Here is a 20,970-nt window from a genome sequence, read left to right on the forward strand (position 1 = left end):
CTTTTTTGATCAGTTTAATGGGGCTTTTAGTTTCACCATTGTTGCTTGTTCTTCATTTTTCATTCATAACTTTTTGCCTGTATCTAAAGATTCCTCTGGAGTGCTTCCTAACGATACTTTGATTCCTATCTTGTTAGGGTTTGTTTATAGGGGTTGTTAGAGTATTATTCATAATTGTTAAAGTTTCTTTTGAAAGATCTGCTTCCAAGAGGTCTGAGAAGCAATTGAGTGTTTTGATTGGATGTTTGGGTACTATAATTGGGTTTTTAATTGTTCTTGAAGTTATCCCAATTCGGTTTTTGATTTCGGGTCAAAGTTTGAATCTTTAGATGGGTATGCTAAATTTTGCACTGCATTCTTCATGGGTTTTCTTGCTGGACTGCAACAGTAGCAAACATATGCATACTGGCGGTACATGATAACGATTCTGGAGTCTCTAAAAACAACCGGTTCCTTTTAGGGTTCATCCTTCGTCGATCCTTGTTTATTTCGGCAATTTTTTTCTTGAATGCATCGTTAGGGCTACTTTTGATTAATGTGTGTAATTGTCTGCAGAATTGGAAGAAGAGGACGGATTGATTGGATCCTCCAATGCATCCAGAAAAGGGGTTTGGGAAGATGATTTACGGGGGAAGATATATCTGACCATTTATAAGGGTAGGGATTTAATATAATTAATTTAATTATTAATATGTTATAATAAATAAAGATTGACCATTTTGCCCCTAAAAAGACAAAATAACCAGATTTTAATAGCCAAATAACTAGTGATTTGATTTTTGGACCAAAATGATAATAAAAGTGAAACCACAGGGACCAGATTTAAAAGATTTGAGTTTTGAACTAAAATGGCAAAGGTGACCAAACCTCAGGGACCAAAATGGCAGTTTACTCTTTAATTTAATTGTTGAGTAAATTACAAGTTTTGTCCTTTATGTTTACATCAAATTACAGTCGCTGTTTTTTTGGCCAAAAGTTTACAGGTGGTGTACGTAACCTTTCAAAATCTTGCACGTTTTGTCCTTTAGGCCAAACCTGGTTAGAAATCTCAGCTAAAAACTGTCATGTGCAATGCACATGAGGGTAAAATGGTAATTTCCCTCTCAACCCTTTCAGATTCAACACTCACTCCATCATCTTCCCCAAATTTCTAGGGTTTAAGCCACCTGCAACTCTAATCACCAATGGTCGCTTCAACCATCCACATCAATCCTCTGTATAATCAATTCTAGGGTTTAGCTGATTGAAGAATTTATTACACAATGACCAAACCTGGTTATAAATCTCAGTTAAAAACTATCATGTGCAATGCATATGAGGGTAAAATGGTAATTTCCCTCTCAGCCCTTTCAGACTCAACACCCACTCCATCATCTTCCCCAAATTTCTAGGGTTTAAGCCACCTGCAACTCCAACCACCAATGGCCGCTTCAACCGTCCACATCAATCCTCTGTATAATCAATTCTAGGGTTTAGCTGATTGAAAATTTTATTATACAAATGAAGGAAAACGTGCAAATTCTTCAATTCTAGGGTTTAGCTGATTCCAGCAGGACCGTTAAACCCAACAAAAGTAAATGTAACAACGTTAAACCACGTACACGCATTTCGGTGTGTAAAATTTCAGAAATTGGACCAAAACGTAAAATATAGAAAAAAATAATTAAGTTGACTTACAACCCACACATTGCAACTATCATAGCTCGATCTATCATAGGTTAATCGAGTTTGAAAAACTACACATGAGTCGAACTCGAGCTTTGAAAACAAATCTCAAATCAAACCAAACTCTAGCTCGATCTATCATAGGTTAATCGAGTTCAAGCTCGACTCGACTTGTTTACCCTTTTTTCTAACATATCTATTTCCTATCTATTAATTTGTAAAAAAAAAGGTTTGTGAGAGCTTTTCACTATTCAATTTTTTTTTAATCTGGACCTCTCAACTTTCATATTTTACACATCATACCCCTCAAAAATTACAAGATAACTCTTTCACTTTCATTAAGCTTATTATCTAAACCTCAAACTTTTTATTTTTACCTTTATAGTTTTTTTTATGTTGGTTTTTTATCGTTTCGATTTAGTTCTTACTTTTACAATAATTTATGCATTACGGTTAAAATTTTGCATGCTACACGCGTGTGTGGTTCAATGTTTTTACTTCAGTTTTTTTTTTTTTTTTTGCTTCAATGATTCCATTGCAACGCGTGGGTCCTAAGTCGATTTAGTTATTATTTTATATATTTTGGTCTATTTTTGCGAGTTAACACTTTGCAATGCGCATGCGTGATTCAACACTATTATGTTCACATTGTGTTCGATTTAACAGCCACACCATAAAGCACGGGTACTATATAAGACTAAGCGGTATGGGGGCCGGCTTAGGCCCGGCGAGGCCCGGAGCCGGTCCCCCACACCGCCCCCCACATCCCGTCCCGGCTAGACCGGCTGCCCACAGACGAACTTGACGGCCCAAATTTCAAAAATATATCCGTTGCCAACGGATACTTTTAATAAAAAAAATACTTTTTCACTTTAAATATATACCACTTTCATCCATTTTTATACAATTCTCATCTATTTCTTCCATTCTTCTCCCATTCTCTCATCCATTTTTATAAAAAAACACTCCCATTTTTTATACAATCATGAATCCCTTCAACCCAAACAACCCCAACCCGAACAATCCCAACCCGAACAATCCTAACTTTTTTCGAGTCCCGCTTACACTTCGACTATGGATCCTTCATGGGGGTCTCCACCATTTACGTTTTCGGGTTTCCAACAATCACCTAACGCCTTCTCCCAAATGTCCCAAGTTCAACAAAAGCAACAATACCAAACACTCCAACAATTCATGCAACGCAACTCGGTTCAACTTGATCAATTCCAATCGCAACCGCCAACTTCGCAACCGCAACCCTCGGTTCAACTTGACGATGATGATGAAGTCGTCCCCGAATCGCCACCTAAAGAACTCAAGCGCAAAAAAAAAACACAGGGAAGGGGAAGGCGGTTGAAACCGAACCCGACACCGCAAAAAAAGCAGTTCGAGAGCAAAGGCGAGAACGTGGACAAAAGTAGAGGAGGAGGCGCTAGTAATTGCGTATGTTAAGTCCTCAACTTTCCCGATTGTCGGTATGAACCAAAGTTATTTTTTTAATTTAAATTTAAAAATATTTATTTTATAGTTTTACTAATGCAATTTTTTTTAATTTTAGGGTACAATCAAATGGGTACTAGTTTTTGGAAGGCATGTACGGATAGATTTAACGAGCTTATGGGGCAAGGCCCGATACGTGATCCCGATTCTGTATCGGGCAAGTGGTGGAAAATGAACAAGTGCGTGAATGATTTTATCGGGATTTATAACCCACTTTACATCAATCGTCCTAGAGGGAGTAGCGACGAGGACGTTCTTAACCTTGCGATGGCTAAATGAGAATCAAAAAATCCGCTTTTCCCGCACCTCCGAGCATGGAACATTTTAAAGAAAGAACCTAAATGGGCGCCAGTTCCAAATGAGGTCGCAACCGCCAAACGGACTAAAACTTCCGAGTCCGGAAGTTATAGTGCGAGAGGCTCCACCGCTCGTCGTCAAATCGACATAAACGACGAACCCGAATATGACGAGGATGCGTTGCCCGCTCACGAGATCGAACGTCCCGGCGGAAGGGACAAAGCAAAAAAAGAGGCGGCCGGAAAGCGCAAAGGGGCCGGCTCGAGTGGAGGGGGCGGCTCGGGTGGAGGTGGCGGCTCAAAGGCGTCTTCGAAAATGGACGAGTTGATTTCCGATTTCCGTTCATTTAAAGACTTTGCGGCCAAAAAATATAGTCACAAGAAAAACGTGTCAGCCGACTATGCTCGAGCGGAGGATTTTGGATAATGAGGTTGGATCTCGACTCGGTTCCGGAGGATGAACGAGAGGTGTATCGGAGGATGAAGGAAGAGGTGAAGAAAAAATGGACGTCGTAGGTTTTTTTTTTTTTTTTTTTTTTTTTTTAGGAAATGTAATTTTTTTATTTTTCGGAATTTTTTTAGGAAATGTAATTGTTTTTTTATGTTATGAAATGAATTTATTTATGTTGTATTTTTTAATTTTTATAAAGTTTTTATTAAGTTAATAAAAAAAACTTATAAAATTATAAAATATTTAGGTGGGGTAGCCCCATCCTCCACCCCCCTCAAAAGTGGAGGAGGCCCATCCCCCATGAGCCGGTGATGTGGCGCCTACGTGGCGGCCCATCCTCATGGGGATGGACCTCACCATAGACACATGTCATTCATTGAAGCTATCCATTTTTATGGATAATTAATATCAATTAAAAAATAATTATAAAATTAAATTTAATATAAATTTAAACAATTTATATAGGAGATAATATAATATTTTATAATATTTATAACTTTGTTATAGTTTCCTTCTTACCCAAAACTTTATAAATTTTATCTTTATCTTTTCTTAGCCCTTAAGTTCAGGAAATGCAATTTTTAACCACTTAACTTTTTATTAACTTTGTAAATGTCACTTTGACCCCCTCAAGAGTTTTTGCCTTAACGATATAAATTCGAGTTAGTCGGGTCGCGTATAATAGGTTATCACTGTACGATATAAATTCGATTTACGTTACGTTTTGATCCAATCGCAATGCAACTATAGGATATATTGAGTTCAATCGGATACGTCAAAACGTGCGTTTTCATATGGTTAACACATCACATAACGCTTGGACTAATCACTTCGATATAAATCTTCCTATACTAATAAATGAAAAAAAAAATTTGGACACGTGTCACTTGCTGGTGCATTCTCATCTTATTTTCCTATTTATCTCTCGTATTAAATAATAATAATAATTTTAAACAAGAATTTAAATAAGAACAAATATTTGTTATCTATAAATAATTTTAAACAAAATTTTAGATAAGGATAAACATTTGCTTTTATTGTGATCATATTAAATAATAATAATAATTATAATTTTAAACAAAAAAAATAGATAAGAATAGATATTTGTTTTTCTATAAATAAATTTAAACAAAAATAGATAAGGATAAACGTTTGTTTTTATTATAAGTAGATTCATAGTTCATTTTCAAAAGATAAATCTTGACCACTATATGTGTTAACATATATATTTTTTTTTATTATTTATTATATAAAATAACATTTATGCAAAATAAAAAAAAAGTAAAATGTTATAATAATTAAATAGTACATCAAAGTTCATTTTTAAAAAATAAACTTGACGATTGTGTATTAACATATGACATTATATTTTATTAAATCCGTGTAATATACGAGTTTTTTAAGATATATCTTTTTATTATTTATTATATAAAATTATATTTATGCAATCCGTGTAATCCACGGGTTTTCTAACTTAGTTAAAAGAGAAAATGCAATTTGCGTCCCTGTGGTATGTCCTAAACATCAACCTGAGCCCCTAAATTAAATTTTTGGATGTTTGAGCCCCTGACCTTATAAATTCATAACACCTTGAGTCCCTGCCGTCAGTTTGACTGTTTGAGGCAGGGGTAAGACCGTCTTTTGACATATATTAATAACACTTTGCGTCCCTATGGTATGAGTGAAATATCAACCTGAGCCCCTAAATTCATTTTTTGCTTTTTTCTTAAGAAATCTAATAATTCAAATTAAATTAACTCTTTTATTTTTAAAAAAAATGCAATCTAATAATTAACTCTTTTTAAATAAATGCAATATAATAATTTAATGTATCCTATATATATCAAAGATCCACAAGCAATTGGGTTATATTCATTCATAATAAAATTATCGTTAACAAAAGACCGTAACTTACAGACTCGATAACAAAAGACCGAAACATACAATACAGAGACAAAACGTCAAAGATCCACAAGCAATTGTGGATCTTTACTAACGGGTGCACTTCGGAATGTAGCAGATATGAATGAATATAATCCAAGTGGTAGATATGAAATTCCAGAGCTCGCTAATTACGTATCTGCCACTGGGGTTGTATTCATTCATATCAATCACTTCCTTATGTGCACCGCGCCATCTTCTAGGAAGTTGTCAAGTGTTCTCGCCTTCGTAGTTGGTGTTTTGCGTAGTATCTTTACGTCTGCAGCCATTCTGTACAACAAAACACATTCAAATGAGGAACACATTCAATCCAAAACTGATCCGATACAACAAAACACATTCAAACCAGAATCAAAACCAAAACACATTTAATCCGAAACTGATCCGATACAACAAAACACATTCAAACTAGCATCAAAACCAAAACACATTCAAATGAGGAACACATGCAAACCAGAATCAAAAGCAAAACACATTCAAACCCACATTCAAACCTCTGTGTTTGATACCCTAACACATTCAAACCAAAAATCAAAACCAAAACACATTCAAACCCTCTCTGTTTTGATACCGTAAACCCTAAACCCACAAGAATCAAAACCAAAACACATTCAAACCCACATTCAACCCTCTGTTTTGATACCCTAACACATTCAAACCAAAAATCAAAACCAAAACACATTCAAACCCTCTCTGTTTTGATACCGTAAACCCTAAACCCACAAGAATCAAAACCAAAACACATTCAAACCCATTGTTTTGATACCCTAAACCCCAAACCCACAAGAATCAAAACCAAAACACATTCAAACCCACATTCAAACTCTCTGTTTTGATACGCTAAACCCTAAACCCACAAGAATCAAAACCTCTGTTGATACATCAAACCCAAAATCAACCCTCTGTTTTTTTCAAAATAAACCGCAAATCATCAAAGGGAACCCAAAATCATCGAATGGAACCCAAAATCAACCCTCTGTTTTTCACAATATAAACACATTCAAATCATCGAATCAAACCAAAAATCAATATGAGGATGAAGATGGACCTGATCTGTTCGATGATGAAGATGTTCGATGAAGATAATGAAGATGATCTGTTGAAGATGATGATGATGATCGATGAAGATGATGAAGAGATCTGTTGAAGATGATGATGATGTTCTTGAGAGTTGAAACTGGTGATAATGATAACTGGTGATGATAATGAAACTGGTAATCAATTTATTAAGCTCGCTATTTAAGTGTTGGGGGTATTATGGACTTTTCACAACTGTCAAACGGTAAAACTGACGGAACACTGACGGCAGAGACTCATACTGTTATGAATTTATAAAGTCAGAGACTCAAAAAACCAAAAATTTAATTTAAAGGCTCAGGTTAATGCTTGGGACATACCACAGGGATGGAATTTGCATTTTTCTCTAGTTAAAATTAAAAGCAAAGTGAAAAAGAAAATAGAAAACCACCACCGTATTATCCGGGTTAATCATATCCGTTTGCAGTCTGCAATCGAGTTTCAACAATGGAAGCTAGCGGTCTTTCAATCTCCCCCCTCATCTCAACATCCTGTAACACCAACCCACATTACAACAATCTCCGGTTCAACAAAACCCATCTCTTCAATTCCTCATTAATCACCCACAAACCACTTCAATTCCAGTCCACTGTACGTCATCAACAATCACTTTTTCTCATAACCCATATCTATTTATATCTTAAATTCTGTATCTTTTACTGTTTCAGCTCAAATGGGTTGTTAAAGCACAAGCAGCTGATGAAGATTATGAGCTTAAACAGGTGAAGGATATGGCTGCAGCCAGGAAGAGATGGGATGCCCTGGTATTGCTATTATTATTATTATTGTTATTGTTGTTTGTGTGAGTTGTGTGATTGACTGTTGAGTTTTGGAGTTAAGGTTGGGGGTTATGTTGGGTTTTGGGATTGGGAATTGAGATTTTTGGGTGATTGTTGTGTTTGGATGGTGTAGGTTAGGGAGGGGAAAGTGAAGGTTCTTACGCCGAAAGAAGCTGGATATGCGATTCAGTTATCGGGTAAAACGTTGCTTGATGTTCGTCCATCTACCGAGCATGAGAAGGTGAAGAATGTTGAGTGTTGTTAGGGGGTGTTTTGGGATGTGGGATTGCTTACTAAAACTGATAATTTGATTATTGTGTTAGGGGACCGCTAAACAAACACCGCTTACGTGTTATCGGATAACACTGACGGGTCATATGGGCTGTATGACATGGCGAAAAATGGTCATATGGGTGGTATAAGAACCAAATTATACTGCCCATATGATATTTTTGACTAACAAAGAAATGACCTATTTTTGACATGGTATAGAGCCTGTATGACCCATACGACCTTATGATGTGACAGGTGGGCTGGAGTGGTAAGGGAGAGACTTGGTGTTCTAAGGGACCCAAGTTCGATTCCTGCCCTCCGCATTATTTTCTGCGGCACCTGGTGATGATGGGAGACTAGGCGAATAGGTGGAGATCGCTAGTTTGACCCTTGAACTGAGTGAGTTTTACCTCACCGCACTGTCCTGCCTTCGGGCGAGTGTTCACGGGCTTCGGCCCTAGGTGAGGGTTTCCCCTGTTCGGAGGCGAGTGTATCCCGATGTGGTGAATTTCGTCAGTAACCCATTTGGAGGATTCGTTGGCCCTTAAAAAAATCAGATCATTTATTATTGATAAAGAAGTTATAAGCATCTCATAAGTTATATTGTAGGCTACCAATGACTTATATCATGGCTTTAAATCGAATTTTATAGGTTATTAGGTATGACATTCTTGGTAAGTTGTTTTGTTTATAAGAGTAAAATGTGTCTGCAAAGGGTCAATTTGGATCCCAATTTTTGACAGGTTAATTGAAACCTCACCCGGGTTCGGTTTTTAATAAGTTGCTGATTCTTACTCTTGTTTTAAAGGCATGGGTTAAAGGGTCAACTTGGATCCCAATCTTTGATGTCGACACTCAACTTGACGCTGGAACTCTTTCAAGAAAAGTCACAAGTTACATGATGGGTATCACACCATTCTCTCTCGTGTTTGATTATTTTTTATTAAAAAAAGTTACACGATTGGAAGTTATAAGCATTTGATACATTTAAGGTGGCTTTCCACCTGTTTGACCCGTTTTTATAACTAGTTCATATTATTTTACATGCTATAACAAAATATAAAAAAAATATGGTGTACAGAATTACAGATCACATCGTTTTCAAATATGCACTAATCGGCTTTTGTCCCAATTGCTGAGTTATTTTACTAATGTCGTGAAAATAACGTTAAAAAGAGAGGGACGGTTAATCATGCATCATGTGGCGGCGTTGATAGCCGAAAGACAAGGGGGTACATGCACTAATCGGCTTTTGTCCCAATTGCTGAGTGTTATGTGCCTTATGTCCAAGGCTTGACGCAAAACTATTATCGAGTCGGGGGTCTCACTGGAAGCAGCCTCGCTATTCCTACAGGGTAGAGGTAAGGCTGTCTACAACTTACCCTCCTCAGACCCTACCTTAGCTTTGCCATTGGTGGAATTTACTGAGTACGATGATGATGATGATGATCGTTTTCAAATATGAAGTTGTCATTTCACATCTAAAAAATGGCGATGCTAATAGTCTAAGTTTCTTATATGATTGCAGGAGGTTGGTGGAGTGGTGTCCCGACACTATCTTTCGATAAGTATGTCAATTGTACCCAACCAATGAGTTAACGTTGTAATCTGTCACTAACGGTTATGGTTCTTAACAGCCGGTTCATATCAAAGGTCACAGAAAAATTCCCAAAAGATGCCGACCTTATTGTTGCATGCCAAAAGGGATTAAGGTACGTGTTTTTCTTGAACTCGTGTGGTTCGGTTGCATTTTTCTTGATTTATTTTAATAAAAATTATTATTTAGCGTAGATCGTTAGCTGCTTGTGAGCTACTATATAATGCTGGTTATGAAAACGTTTTCTGGGTTCAAGGAGGTTTAGAGGCTGCTGAAGAAGAGGTACAAAACTAATTCAAATAACTTGGACTTGTGAATTTTGAAGGTTATATTTTTTTTTAATTTCGTTATTAAGATGAATCATAAGTTCGTTAAGTAAAAATAAATTATGTTACCAACACTAGTATTTCTAAGAATCATTGACTATAGCGAGCGTAGCGATCGCTATAGCGCGCTACGTAGCATATAGGTCTAGGCTCTCTATTAGGGTTGTAGCGATAGATAGTGATACTTTATTTATTTTTGTAGTTTTTTTAAATATAAATAGCAATAAAATACTTGGATTTTAGGTTTTTGTTAAATATACATGTAAAATAGCATATATATATATATATATATATATAGGATTAGGTTCAAGAGTGAACACTAGTGTAGCTTGCGAACTGAGTGAACTAATCCTGGCCATACACGTGTGTAGATCAATGGCCAGGATTTGTTCACTCAGTTCGCAAATACACTATTGTTCACTCTAGAACCCCACCCTATATATATATATATATATATATACACACACACACACCAGGTTTCTTTTCTAGTGTATCGCTATTTATAAAATAGCTGCCTGCTATTTACCGCTATTCGGTATGTAGCATATAGGTACCTTATTGCTATTTGTCACTATTTGCCATTAACAACTATGTTTCTAAGAATCATTGACTATAGAATTATTTGATTTTAAGAGTAGTAAAATCTAATACAAAATTTAAATTCATGTACACGGTGTTCGAGGGTAAAAGTCTCATTTTTGAGACATCAGTGTAGAATTTAGGATGCGTGTGCGTTGGTTAGTTAGAAAAAAGAAGTTTGTTAGGTTTGTAATAGAGGTGGCAATTTTGAACCATTTACTTTTTAATGGGTCAATGCGGGTTATATTTTATCTCTAATGGATCAAACGAGTTAAAAACAACAACAAAAAAAAAAGCTTGAAAGGAAATGGATCAAACGGGTTGAAAGTTGCCCAGAGTAACTTATAAATATATAAAACCTCCTCAATCATCATCATCATACTCGGTAAATCCCACTAATAGCAAAGCTAAGGTAGAGTCTGAGGAGGGTAAGATGTAGACAGCCTTACATCTACCCGTTAAGAATAGAGAGGCTGCTTCCAGTGAGACCCCCCGCTCGATGGTAGTTTTGCATCAAGCCTTGGAAATAAGGCACATAACACTCAGCAATTAAGACTTTGCATCAAGCCTTGGACATAAGGCACATAACACTCAGCAATTAAGACAAAGGCCGATTAGTGCATGTACTCCCTTGTCTTTCGGCTATCAACGCCACCACATGATGCATGATTAACCATCCCCCTCTTTTAACGTTATTTTCACGAAATTAGTAAAATAACGTTAAAATTAGTGCACTTTCACTTTTGCCCCCGAGCGCCCACACATATATACATTATATGCGCATACCGCCAGTGGGCGTAATAAAACCTCCTCAATCATTTTATTAAAAAAATTGTATTATTATCATTAAAAAATAAAATCACACTAACTATCTATACATAGTATAAAAGTTTGGGTAAAAACTTTTCAGTTTATAATTTCTAGTCTATAATTTCCCTTTATTCTTTGTGGCAATATAAACTAAAAAAAATGATAGAATAAAGATTAATCAAGTCTTGTTTGGTGCAGGATCTCGAAAGGGAAGGTCCTCAGCCCTTTAAGTTAGCTGGAGTCGGTGGGCTTTCAGGGTTCCTCGGGTATTTATGAAACACACTTTTGTTTTATTCACGGCGTAAATGAAGAATTCGATCACATCATATGTGTCTTCATGTGCTTACTGTCTCAGTTTGTTGATGATGCAGTTGGACAGATCAGCAAAGAGCTCAAGCCGCCAAGGAGGGTTGGGGTTACCGATTAGTGTTTACCGGTCGATTGGTAACTAATTTCGAAACTTGTTTTTTCAACTCTAGTTCTATATAAGAGTAAAGTACACGAATAGTCCCTGTGGTTCTCCAAAATTTTGGATTTGGTCCCTAGCTTTTTAAAAGTACACAAATGGTCCTTGTGATTTGCACTTTTGTAACGTATTTAGTCCCCAGCCAACAAATCTAAGGGTTTCAAGAGGTCCTAGTTAGGGACCAAATGCGTTACAAAGTGCAAACCACAGGGACCATCCATGTACTATTGGCTAAAGTTGGGGACTAAATGCGTTACAAAGTGCAAACCACCAGGACCATCCGTGTACTTTTGGAAAGCTAGGGACCAAATCCAAAATTTTGGAAAACCACAGGGACTATCCGTGTACTATACTCTATATATAAGTTAGTTACCGATGGCAAAATGGACGGGAAGGGTTGGCTTTTTGTTTATTTTTTACTTCTTAATACAAAAGGAGTTAATTGCCCGGATGGTCCCTGTGGTTTCACGTTTAGTCCCCACCTTTTGAAAATAGCAGGTATGCTCCCTATGGTTTGTTATTTTGTTACTCGGATAGTCCCCTGAGTAGATGTCAGTTTTTGTCATTTTGTTACTCGGATAGTCCCCTGAGTAAATGTCATGTTTTGTCATTTTGTTACTCGGATAGTCCCCTGAGTAAATGTCAGGGGACTATCCGAGTAACAAAATGACAAACCATAGGGAGCATACCTGCTATTTCCAAAAGGTAGGAACTAAACGTGAAAAAACGTGAAACCACAGGGACCATCCGGGCAATTAACTCTTAAATGGGTCAATATGATTACAGATACTATCTTATTTCAATAGTAAATTATTCTTTGAACAAATGATTTTGAAGATTCTATGCGATAAAAATACATTTTGGCTGACTTTCAACCCGTTTGACCAAACTGACCCGTTTCTTTTTAAGTTAAAATTAATATATATTACCCATTTGACCGGTTCCAGAGGCGAAGGATAAGAGGGGCGGGGAGGGGCGCCCGCCCCCCCGAATTTTTCGCTCAGTAGTGTTATATATGTAGTTTTCGTATAGAAATTTGTGGGTATATACGTTTTCGCCCCCCCGGTTCTATAGAATTTTTTGGGTATATACGTTTTCGCCCCCCCGGCCAAAAAATTCAAGCTTCGCCACTGACCGGTTCGACATAAACACTACAAACTAAATAACATAAGCGTATCTATTTCCCAGATTGGGGTCGTTCTTGCTGCCGATGCATTGTTTCTTGCGGCTCAACAAGCAGCTCGTTATCTTCAGGATATAAGAGCTAACTAACGGTCTGGTTTTTTTCGTTCATAGAATTCCGTAGAGATTGTAGATTTTGTCACATTCGTAGATGTGTGTTGTATCTAGTATAGGGGACGACGTAAGTCTTGTTGTTTATTTTCTTTTTTGTGTGTTTTGAACGCTCAATGAATTAAGTGTTAATATCTTGTTGGAATATGGTTGTTGACCCGTTTTCTATTCACTTAAAAAAAAAAACTAGTAATACTAGTTCTATTACTAGTTATCGCGTATCGGTACTTATATTACTATTTACATAGGGCCCTGTCACCCCAAATAGCCGTTCGATGCAAACTTCAAACCTAAAAGACCTTTTGAAAACGGTGTGAGATTAGATTGCTGGTGGCGTATGTGTAAAAAGACCCGTTTAAATATATTTGTACTTATTATAAGCTCATTCCTCCTTTTGAGTTTGGTAAGTAACAAAAATGCAACAATGAGTGGATATCTTCGAAAACACAGAGAAAACTAGAGTTTTGGTTGAATTTGTTTGTATATGTACTTTAGTATGTGATGGGAGAGAACAGAGGCTGCTACGTGTAACGTGTGTATAACTCGCTCTCGTTTGGTATGCATATAAACAAACATTTGATAAAGTTGATGTCGACAAATTGATAAAACATTAGGAATTATGAATAGAATTGATACTTGGGATTCTTTAGAGAAAGTGATCTTTTAAAAACAAATATCAAATTTTTAGAGAAAGGTTTTTTTTTTTGTTTTTTGTTTTAAAGTAGAACTTGAACCTTTTTAAGAATGGGATTTTCTGATGGCACGGATGCTAAACGTACTGTTATTACATCCGAGACGATTCAAGTGAGTCCTATGAAGCAACTAAAAATGTTCATCTTCGAAGTTGAACCTTACTTTCGTGATAAATACAATGTTCATCTTCGTTATCCTTTGTTTTCTGCAATTCAAGCAGGCACGGATGCTAAACGTACTGTTATTACATCCGAGACGATTCAAGTGAGTCCTATGAAGCAAGTGTCGGTCTATTCAATTGAGAGGAATCATTGCATTAAATCTCCGTTGAAAAACATAATTGATAAATTTAGGGAAAATGGGGTTGAAAGATGATAACCCAACAGTGGAGGATCTCATTCTACAGCTTCAATAAATTCAGGGGTATTCTCAAAATAATGTTTCCTAGATGTTTGAAGACCAACAAATGTCCAAAGTGTTGCTTTTTCGTCCGCGTGACGGAAAGCTACCGCGTGACAGGAAGTTACCTTGCAAAAATTAAAAAATTAAATCGACACCCTCAATACGCATCGTATAAGCCTATACGATGCGTATTACTTTTTGGTAGGGGACAATGGCAGCCTTTGGCAGACATAGAAGTTTGAACCCAACTCAATACGCATCGTATAGGCCTATACAATACGTATTGAGGGTGTCGATTTAATCCCCAAGATGTGCCAATAATACGATCCTTTAAGAATAATGATTTTTCCATAGGGGAGTATGACTTTTTATAGTTAGCCTATACTTTTTTACTTTCTATTTCATGTACAAAAGTAGTTTGGTCTCTTCCAGGTTATTATATTAAGGTGCTTTTAGTTAAACAATATGGAGTTTGAATTGACACTCTATTTTAATTTACTTCATTGATGAAAAAATATCTGCCCAATATAGACCAGACGGTGTGGTGTGGTGTAGTGCCCCGACCAAATCAACACAAATGGCGTCCCATAGTGGCCCTCTCTTCATTTCTCAGCCCCCCTGGGGGATAGAGCTTTGTTGCCCGGATAGCGAGTGTTAACGGCTACTTTGGTGGACCCTCAAATTTCCAACTGTTGAAAAAAAAAACTTTTAATTTTTACTTTTGACACTATATATATCCCACAATTTTATATAATTTCAATTTTTTACAGTCTTTTTATTAGACTATGGGGTATGGGGAGGGGTAGACCTGTAAACGAACCGAACGTTCATGAACTGTTCATGAACTTGTTCGGCGGGAAGTTCGTTTATGTTCGTTTATTTAATAATCGAACGAACACGAACAAGAAATTTTGTTCGTTTAATTAAATGAACGAACATGAACACACCTCGTGTTCGTTCATTAATGTTCGTGAACGTTCGGTTATGTTCGTTCATTTATGTTCGTAAACGTTCGTTTATGTTCGTTTACATTTTAGTAAATACATCAATAGTTATATTTAAATGAATATTTGTTTTTCCGACTACTTATATAAATATAACTAATTACTAATTAAGTTTTCTAGTAGAAAAATGAATCTTAAACTTTTTCTTAGATCGTAACTGATCACTTACTTAATATTTATATAAAAACCTACTTAATTTTAACATCTATGAATCCAAATTTAGATGTGTTTTCGGATAAACTCTAATATATTAGACTTGTTTGTTTATGTTCACTAAGGTTAAATTGTGTTTGTTTATATTTGTTCAATCACGTTCATTTGTATTCATTTATGTTTGTTCAATCATGTTAATTTATGTTTGTTTATGTTCGTTTGTGTTCGTGAACTGTTCGTTTAGGCTTTAAACGAACGAACATAAACGAACACGAACATGCTGGATTTCTTAATGAACAAACACGAACAAAAAAATGTGTTCGATTACATGTTCGTGTTCGTTCGGTTCGTTTACAGGCCTAGGGAGGGGGTTGGGGCGTAGGTTGGGTACAAACGCCCAAGTCACCACCCCGGGTGTGCTTGTGTTTCAGCGTGGCCCGTTTGGCGTGGTATTCAGCCCGGGCGTTGGGCGGGTCTACCCACATGATATGGTGGAACCTCATTGGCCAAGAGCACTAGCCACGCCCCACCATAACCCTTTGAAATTGGCTTTTGGTCTTGAGTGCCCCATACTCCATGTGTCGCACCATGCTCCCAACCCACGCCCCACCATACCCCACGGTCTTAAGCATGTAGTTTTTTCTATGTAGTTTTTCCTTTTTTAAGTAACCTTGTAGTTTTTTCTTTTTAAGTAGGTTGTAATTTTTATTAAGTTTATTGAAATTATGTTTGTTATATTTTTTTTAATTTTGTTTTAAATAAAAAAGGTATATAAATTAAAAAAAAAAACAAATAATTAGGTAACCATGATAGAGGTTTTAAACCATTACATGCAAGTTAAGAAAAGAGGCTTTAAAGCCCCCTATGTGACACGGATTCTACATAACGTGATATAACATTATAAAGACTCCAGGGTTTTATACCATACCACCCAACCCAACCTAATTGTAAGAAGCCATCCTCACACATTCGTCATGATTATGCGTGACCCCCCTAACTACATGTTCTTGGGAATGACACTTCTATCCATTTATAAAATATTCTTTTTTTGAACGGCAAAGAACGACGTGCTAACCACCGTGACACCGGTTGCTGTGGCCAAGGTTGACTACTCGGCCGCCGCTAGTCCCTTGGCTCTCTCAGATGCGCGAAAACCCAACCTCCACCCGCTCGAAGGCACAACAGTGGTATAATCGGTAAAACCTCGCCTCCTATCCAAGACGAACCGACGCCACCCGTATTTGCCCTTCGCCTTGATGCCGCAACAAATAATGGTGAGAGTGAGAGTCGAACCTGGGTCATTGACTATAAATTAGATTTACAGACAGAAAATAATTTAAACATGTATATTCAAAAATTTTAAAATATTAATGAGCAGAAATTTACCTATATATTAAATTTACAAGCAAATGAACAGTAACCCTATGCATGGATAAGCAAATGGTACCCTACAGGTAACAAATTTACCAAATTAGGTACATTTTCGGTACCAATCCGGTACCGACTTTTGACATTCTCGGTACCGATTCGGTACCGACTTTTAACATTTTCGGTAACGCTTTTTTACTCTCAAATACTGGTACCGTACCGGTGTCGTACTAGGTATATTCGGTACTGGTACCCAATTTTGGGGGTTTTCGGTACCGAGCTCATCCTTAACATCACCTTTGAGCTCATGCCACGTAGCAATGCAAGTATACCGTTTAGATTGTTTTTCATACACGTGGTAAGTAAATTGTATTTCGTTTGAATGAGGTTTTATATACACAACTTCTTTTGTTTTCTTTTTTGTCTTTTTCTGTAATGAATGAATTGTAACATGTAAAATTAACTTGGATATTTAAATTATTGATGAGTAAATGGTATCAAATCCTGTAATCAAAACCGGTATCGTATCGGTACCAAATTTACTATACCAAATCATTTCGGTACCGATTTGGTACCCACCTTTTGGCGTTTTCAGAATCGTTACTTTCGGTTCGACACCGGTCTAGCACCATACTTGAATTTACTTATTTTTACCTTTAAATACCATACCGTACAGTACCGAGCATTTTTGGTGCCAGTACCTAATTTTGATTATTTTCGGGATCGGTACTTTGGATGTTATTACCGGTACCGAGCTCATCCATATTTTAACAGGTTAGTAACGTTATAACTAAACTGAAAACAACCGAATTTTCAACGTGTAGGACGTGTGGGTCCTACTATTATTGTTACGCCCTAATTCGTATTTGACAAAAAGTCGCAGCGGAAACTCGTGCCATAAAATTTCTTTCATTATTAACGTCATGACTTACTTGAAAGTACGTTTTAATATGTATCTTTTACAAAAAAATAAAGCATAAGCCCCGATTACTAATAATACATATTCAGTTATTCCCGTACAATCTAGCTTGTGACTCGCTCTTCGAGCTCTATTCCTCGTGATAACCACCCGTGATTCGTACAACCTGCACTCACCACATACATTCATCACATTAGTATACAATACATAAACAAGACTCAATACATGTACACTTTCCATTCAGCTTTCTCTCTAACTTTAAGCATATCATTAGCGTATCCATTCCCTTGTGAGTCTTCAATAATGTACCTGCGTAAATCTTCGTTTTCCTGGTACATGATTAATATCATTAGCACTTAACGTATCCAAAATCGTACTTACATATACTCTTGCATACATCCATACCTCAATACATACATGCCTACACTCATACGTATCTTCATATATTCATAAATACACTTCTACATATGTACCTACATTCATACGTCTCTACATTCATGCCTACGATCACACGTACTCCCATACATACACAAATACACATTTGCATACATACATACATTTCTACGCCTTCACATATATACATACATACTATCATACGTATCTTCATATATGCATAAATACGCTTCTACATACGTACCTACATTCATACGTCTCTACATTCATGCCTACGATCACACGTACTCCCATACATACACAAATACACATTTGCATACATACATACATTTCTACATACATACATACCCTTCCTACATCGTTACGTACATGCATACACTCGTACATATCTTTATACATGCATACATACACATCTACATACGTACATACTTTAACGAACACGTACTAGATCACGCGTACCTCTTACATAATCATACATTATTAACATGGGTCTTAGACTTAGCTTTATAGCCCATAAACATCTAAGGAACCATCAAAATCATGTTTGGAAAGTCCACCGTAGTCCACGGATATCAAACCGAAGCCCACGGTACATAAATTAACTTAAATAACAAGATTTCAGCTTTTGGGACTTGGGAAGGCCGTCACCGACGCCCCTAGGGCCGTCGGCGACGGGCCTTGCATTTACCCGTAGCCCAAAAACCCGTAGACAGGTAATTAAGGCGTCGGAGAAAAACTAGTTTTCTAGAGCCCGTCGGCGACGGCCCTAACCCCGTCGGCGACGCCCTCTAGAAAATGCTTTTTTCTGCAGATTCGTTTCGTCGTCCGTACGCACTAAAACGCGCATAACTTTTGAACCGTTTACCCGTTTAACCTCCCGTTTCTTCCTACATGATCGTAATTTGGTCCTCTATCATGTGGACCTAAAATCCCACACCCGGATTAAGAAAAACCTTTACTTACACCTACGACTTAATAATCATTTTTGACGTAATTGACTCATTCATATATTTAACCTCAACTTTACATGAACCTAATAATTCCAAGGTCATCTACTATAAAGGAGTCATTCCCGGATACCTTACAACTTTTTCCATCCATTTTGCTCAAAAGCTTATTTTGACCCGTTAAGGTGTTTGCGCATTCATTATATGGTCTATGGTTTACAAAACCATACTCCCCACTTTATACTTGACCAAAACCATTACACTAATCGAATAGCTTCCTTATAAACTAATTTTAAGATTGTTCGCCCAATATACCCATCAAGGGCGTTTTAATCTACTTTATTCCCATTATTTACAACGAAAGACTTCAACACATACTTGACATCAAACATCATGTTTAGTTAAATAAAGCATTATATTACTTAAACAAACTAAGAAGTGACTACAAAAATCACTTACCTTGAGCGACCAAGTTCAAGCATAGGTTCCATGCTTACTTTTGACCCGCTAGCCTCCGTGCTTGAGTCCGTAGACATGTTATTTATCCTTACATGTCAATACATTAATATCCTTGTTAGCACGCAAGACCACACGTAATCATCAATCACATTAATCCTATGCTCAACATTTGACTTTCATTAGTCAATTTCTAACAAACATAAAGCATATACTCAAGTCATATCTTTTCAAACTCATATAATTTATCATGTCATCACACATTCATACATTGATCCAACTACGTACCATATACTTTTATAATCTTACAATTGTCAATCACATACAAGTTAACAATTTAACGTAATCTTAACATCCTTCTTTGCTAATAAATTTCTCTACCTTTAGTGCACATCCATATCAATTTATCATTTAGCTACTAATCCGACTCATGGTGTGCACCACCATTCAAGCATAGGGTACTAGTTCCTAAAGCATACTTTTCCCGAATCACATCATCAACCAACCACCCACATGTATTTCATCCAAAACACGTATCTCATGCTAACTTCACAATCAAATACAACACTATCACATTCTATGCCAAATTACCAAATTTTTGTAAACAATCTCACTTTCTAACTTCACCTAGTCATTTCATCAAACACTTGGTGTGCGTACTAATGTCTAAGCATAATGTACAAGTAATTAAAGCATGTTTTTCCCTAGTTCATCCATTGACCCACATAAGCATTCTCAACTTCTCATTACACCACCATGAGCATATACATATTGTTCTAAATCATCTATTCATCAAAATATCATCAACATTAATCTAATTTAGCATGTAGAATTTCATAAATTTTGATCATCTTTGACACACAAATGGGTTTTATCCTAACTCATCATCATAGAGAAATTCAAGCATAATTTCAATTTCTACATGTTCATATCATCATGCATTCGTGTTTGATTCCATACGAATTCACAATTTCACATAACCCACTAAATCAAACATTACCAAATCATGAATTTAGACTTACTTGATGTCAAGAACACTTAAGGAATCATGAATCTAAACTCATGCATCAAAGACCTAGCCTTAATCCTCCTTAATTTCTTGGATTTCTTGCAAAGCTTGATGGAGAAGGGTTTCCCCCTTCCTGCTCTTTGTCCCGTACGCACACACACATACCCACAAAAACTAGTCTTTTTTTTTTATTAGATTTCATTCCACATTTATACATTTAGCCCCCTTGACTTTTAAAGTTTGCTCATATTACTAATTTTCCACACTAACTTGGTCTCTTTTCTTTGTTTAACTTAGTTACACACATATATTTAAGCTTACTATCATTTTCTTACGGTACCGTTTTACGGTTACCGTTTTCCGTCATTTAACATCATGAAAATAATATTATTTTATAACATACGAAATTTGGGGTGTTACAAATCTACCCCCCTTAAAGAAGGTTTCGTCCCCGAAACCTCTCTCGTTCCCACATTTACCTTTCTATTGTACTCATTCAATGGGCACACTACAACATAACTCATTCGGGGTCTTTGCATAAAAATCTTAACCATGAATAAATATAATCGTACG

At 36.5% G+C, this 20,970-nt stretch overlaps 1 protein-coding gene and 1 long non-coding RNA gene across 3 annotated transcripts; one reads left to right on the forward strand and one right to left on the reverse strand.

Annotated features, from left to right (window-relative positions):
- Nucleotides 1-7,320: 7,320 nt before the first annotated feature.
- Nucleotides 7,321-13,225, forward strand: LOC110911929 (rhodanese-like domain-containing protein 11, chloroplastic). 2 transcript variants are annotated; one of them, XM_022156593.2, is made up of 10 exons: nt 7,321-7,521; nt 7,599-7,694; nt 7,843-7,950; nt 8,791-8,887; nt 9,511-9,550; nt 9,620-9,694; nt 9,774-9,861; nt 11,493-11,560; nt 11,666-11,738; nt 12,949-13,225. In XM_022156593.2, the coding sequence occupies exons 1-10, from the start codon at nt 7,378-7,380 to the stop codon at nt 13,030-13,032; spliced, it is 873 nt and encodes a 290-aa protein (XP_022012285.1). In that variant the 5' UTR covers nt 7,321-7,377; the 3' UTR covers nt 13,033-13,225. The 2 variants fall into 2 exon arrangements, with proteins under 2 accessions (XP_022012285.1, XP_022012289.1); XM_022156597.2 differs by lacking the exon at nt 7,843-7,950.
- A 4,359-nt stretch (nt 13,226-17,584) lies between these two features.
- Nucleotides 17,585-20,575, reverse strand: LOC110902370. The gene is made up of 4 exons (XR_002571065.2): nt 20,411-20,575; nt 19,392-19,478; nt 17,902-17,921; nt 17,585-17,758 (listed from the first exon to the last, which is right to left on the reverse strand). It is a non-coding gene; the product is annotated as an uncharacterized LOC110902370 (long non-coding RNA).
- Between the last annotated feature and the right edge of the window lie 395 nt (nt 20,576-20,970).

Source organism: Helianthus annuus, chromosome 2 (genome assembly GCF_002127325.2).
Source record: "Helianthus annuus cultivar XRQ/B chromosome 2, HanXRQr2.0-SUNRISE, whole genome shotgun sequence".
Classification (NCBI taxonomy): Eukaryota; Viridiplantae; Streptophyta; class Magnoliopsida; order Asterales; family Asteraceae; genus Helianthus; species Helianthus annuus.

Coding starts and splice junctions, on each gene's coding strand:
- LOC110911929 (XM_022156593.2), top strand. CDS start 7,378: ATGGAAGCTAGCGGTCTTTCAATCTCCCCCCTCATCTCAACATCCTGT. Junction 7,695..7,842: donor GGAAGAGATGGGATGCCCTG/GTATTGCTATTA, acceptor TGGATGGTGTAG/GTTAGGGAGGGGAAAGTGAA. Junction 9,695..9,773: donor GCATGCCAAAAGGGATTAAG/GTACGTGTTTTT, acceptor TATTTAGCGTAG/ATCGTTAGCTGCTTGTGAGC.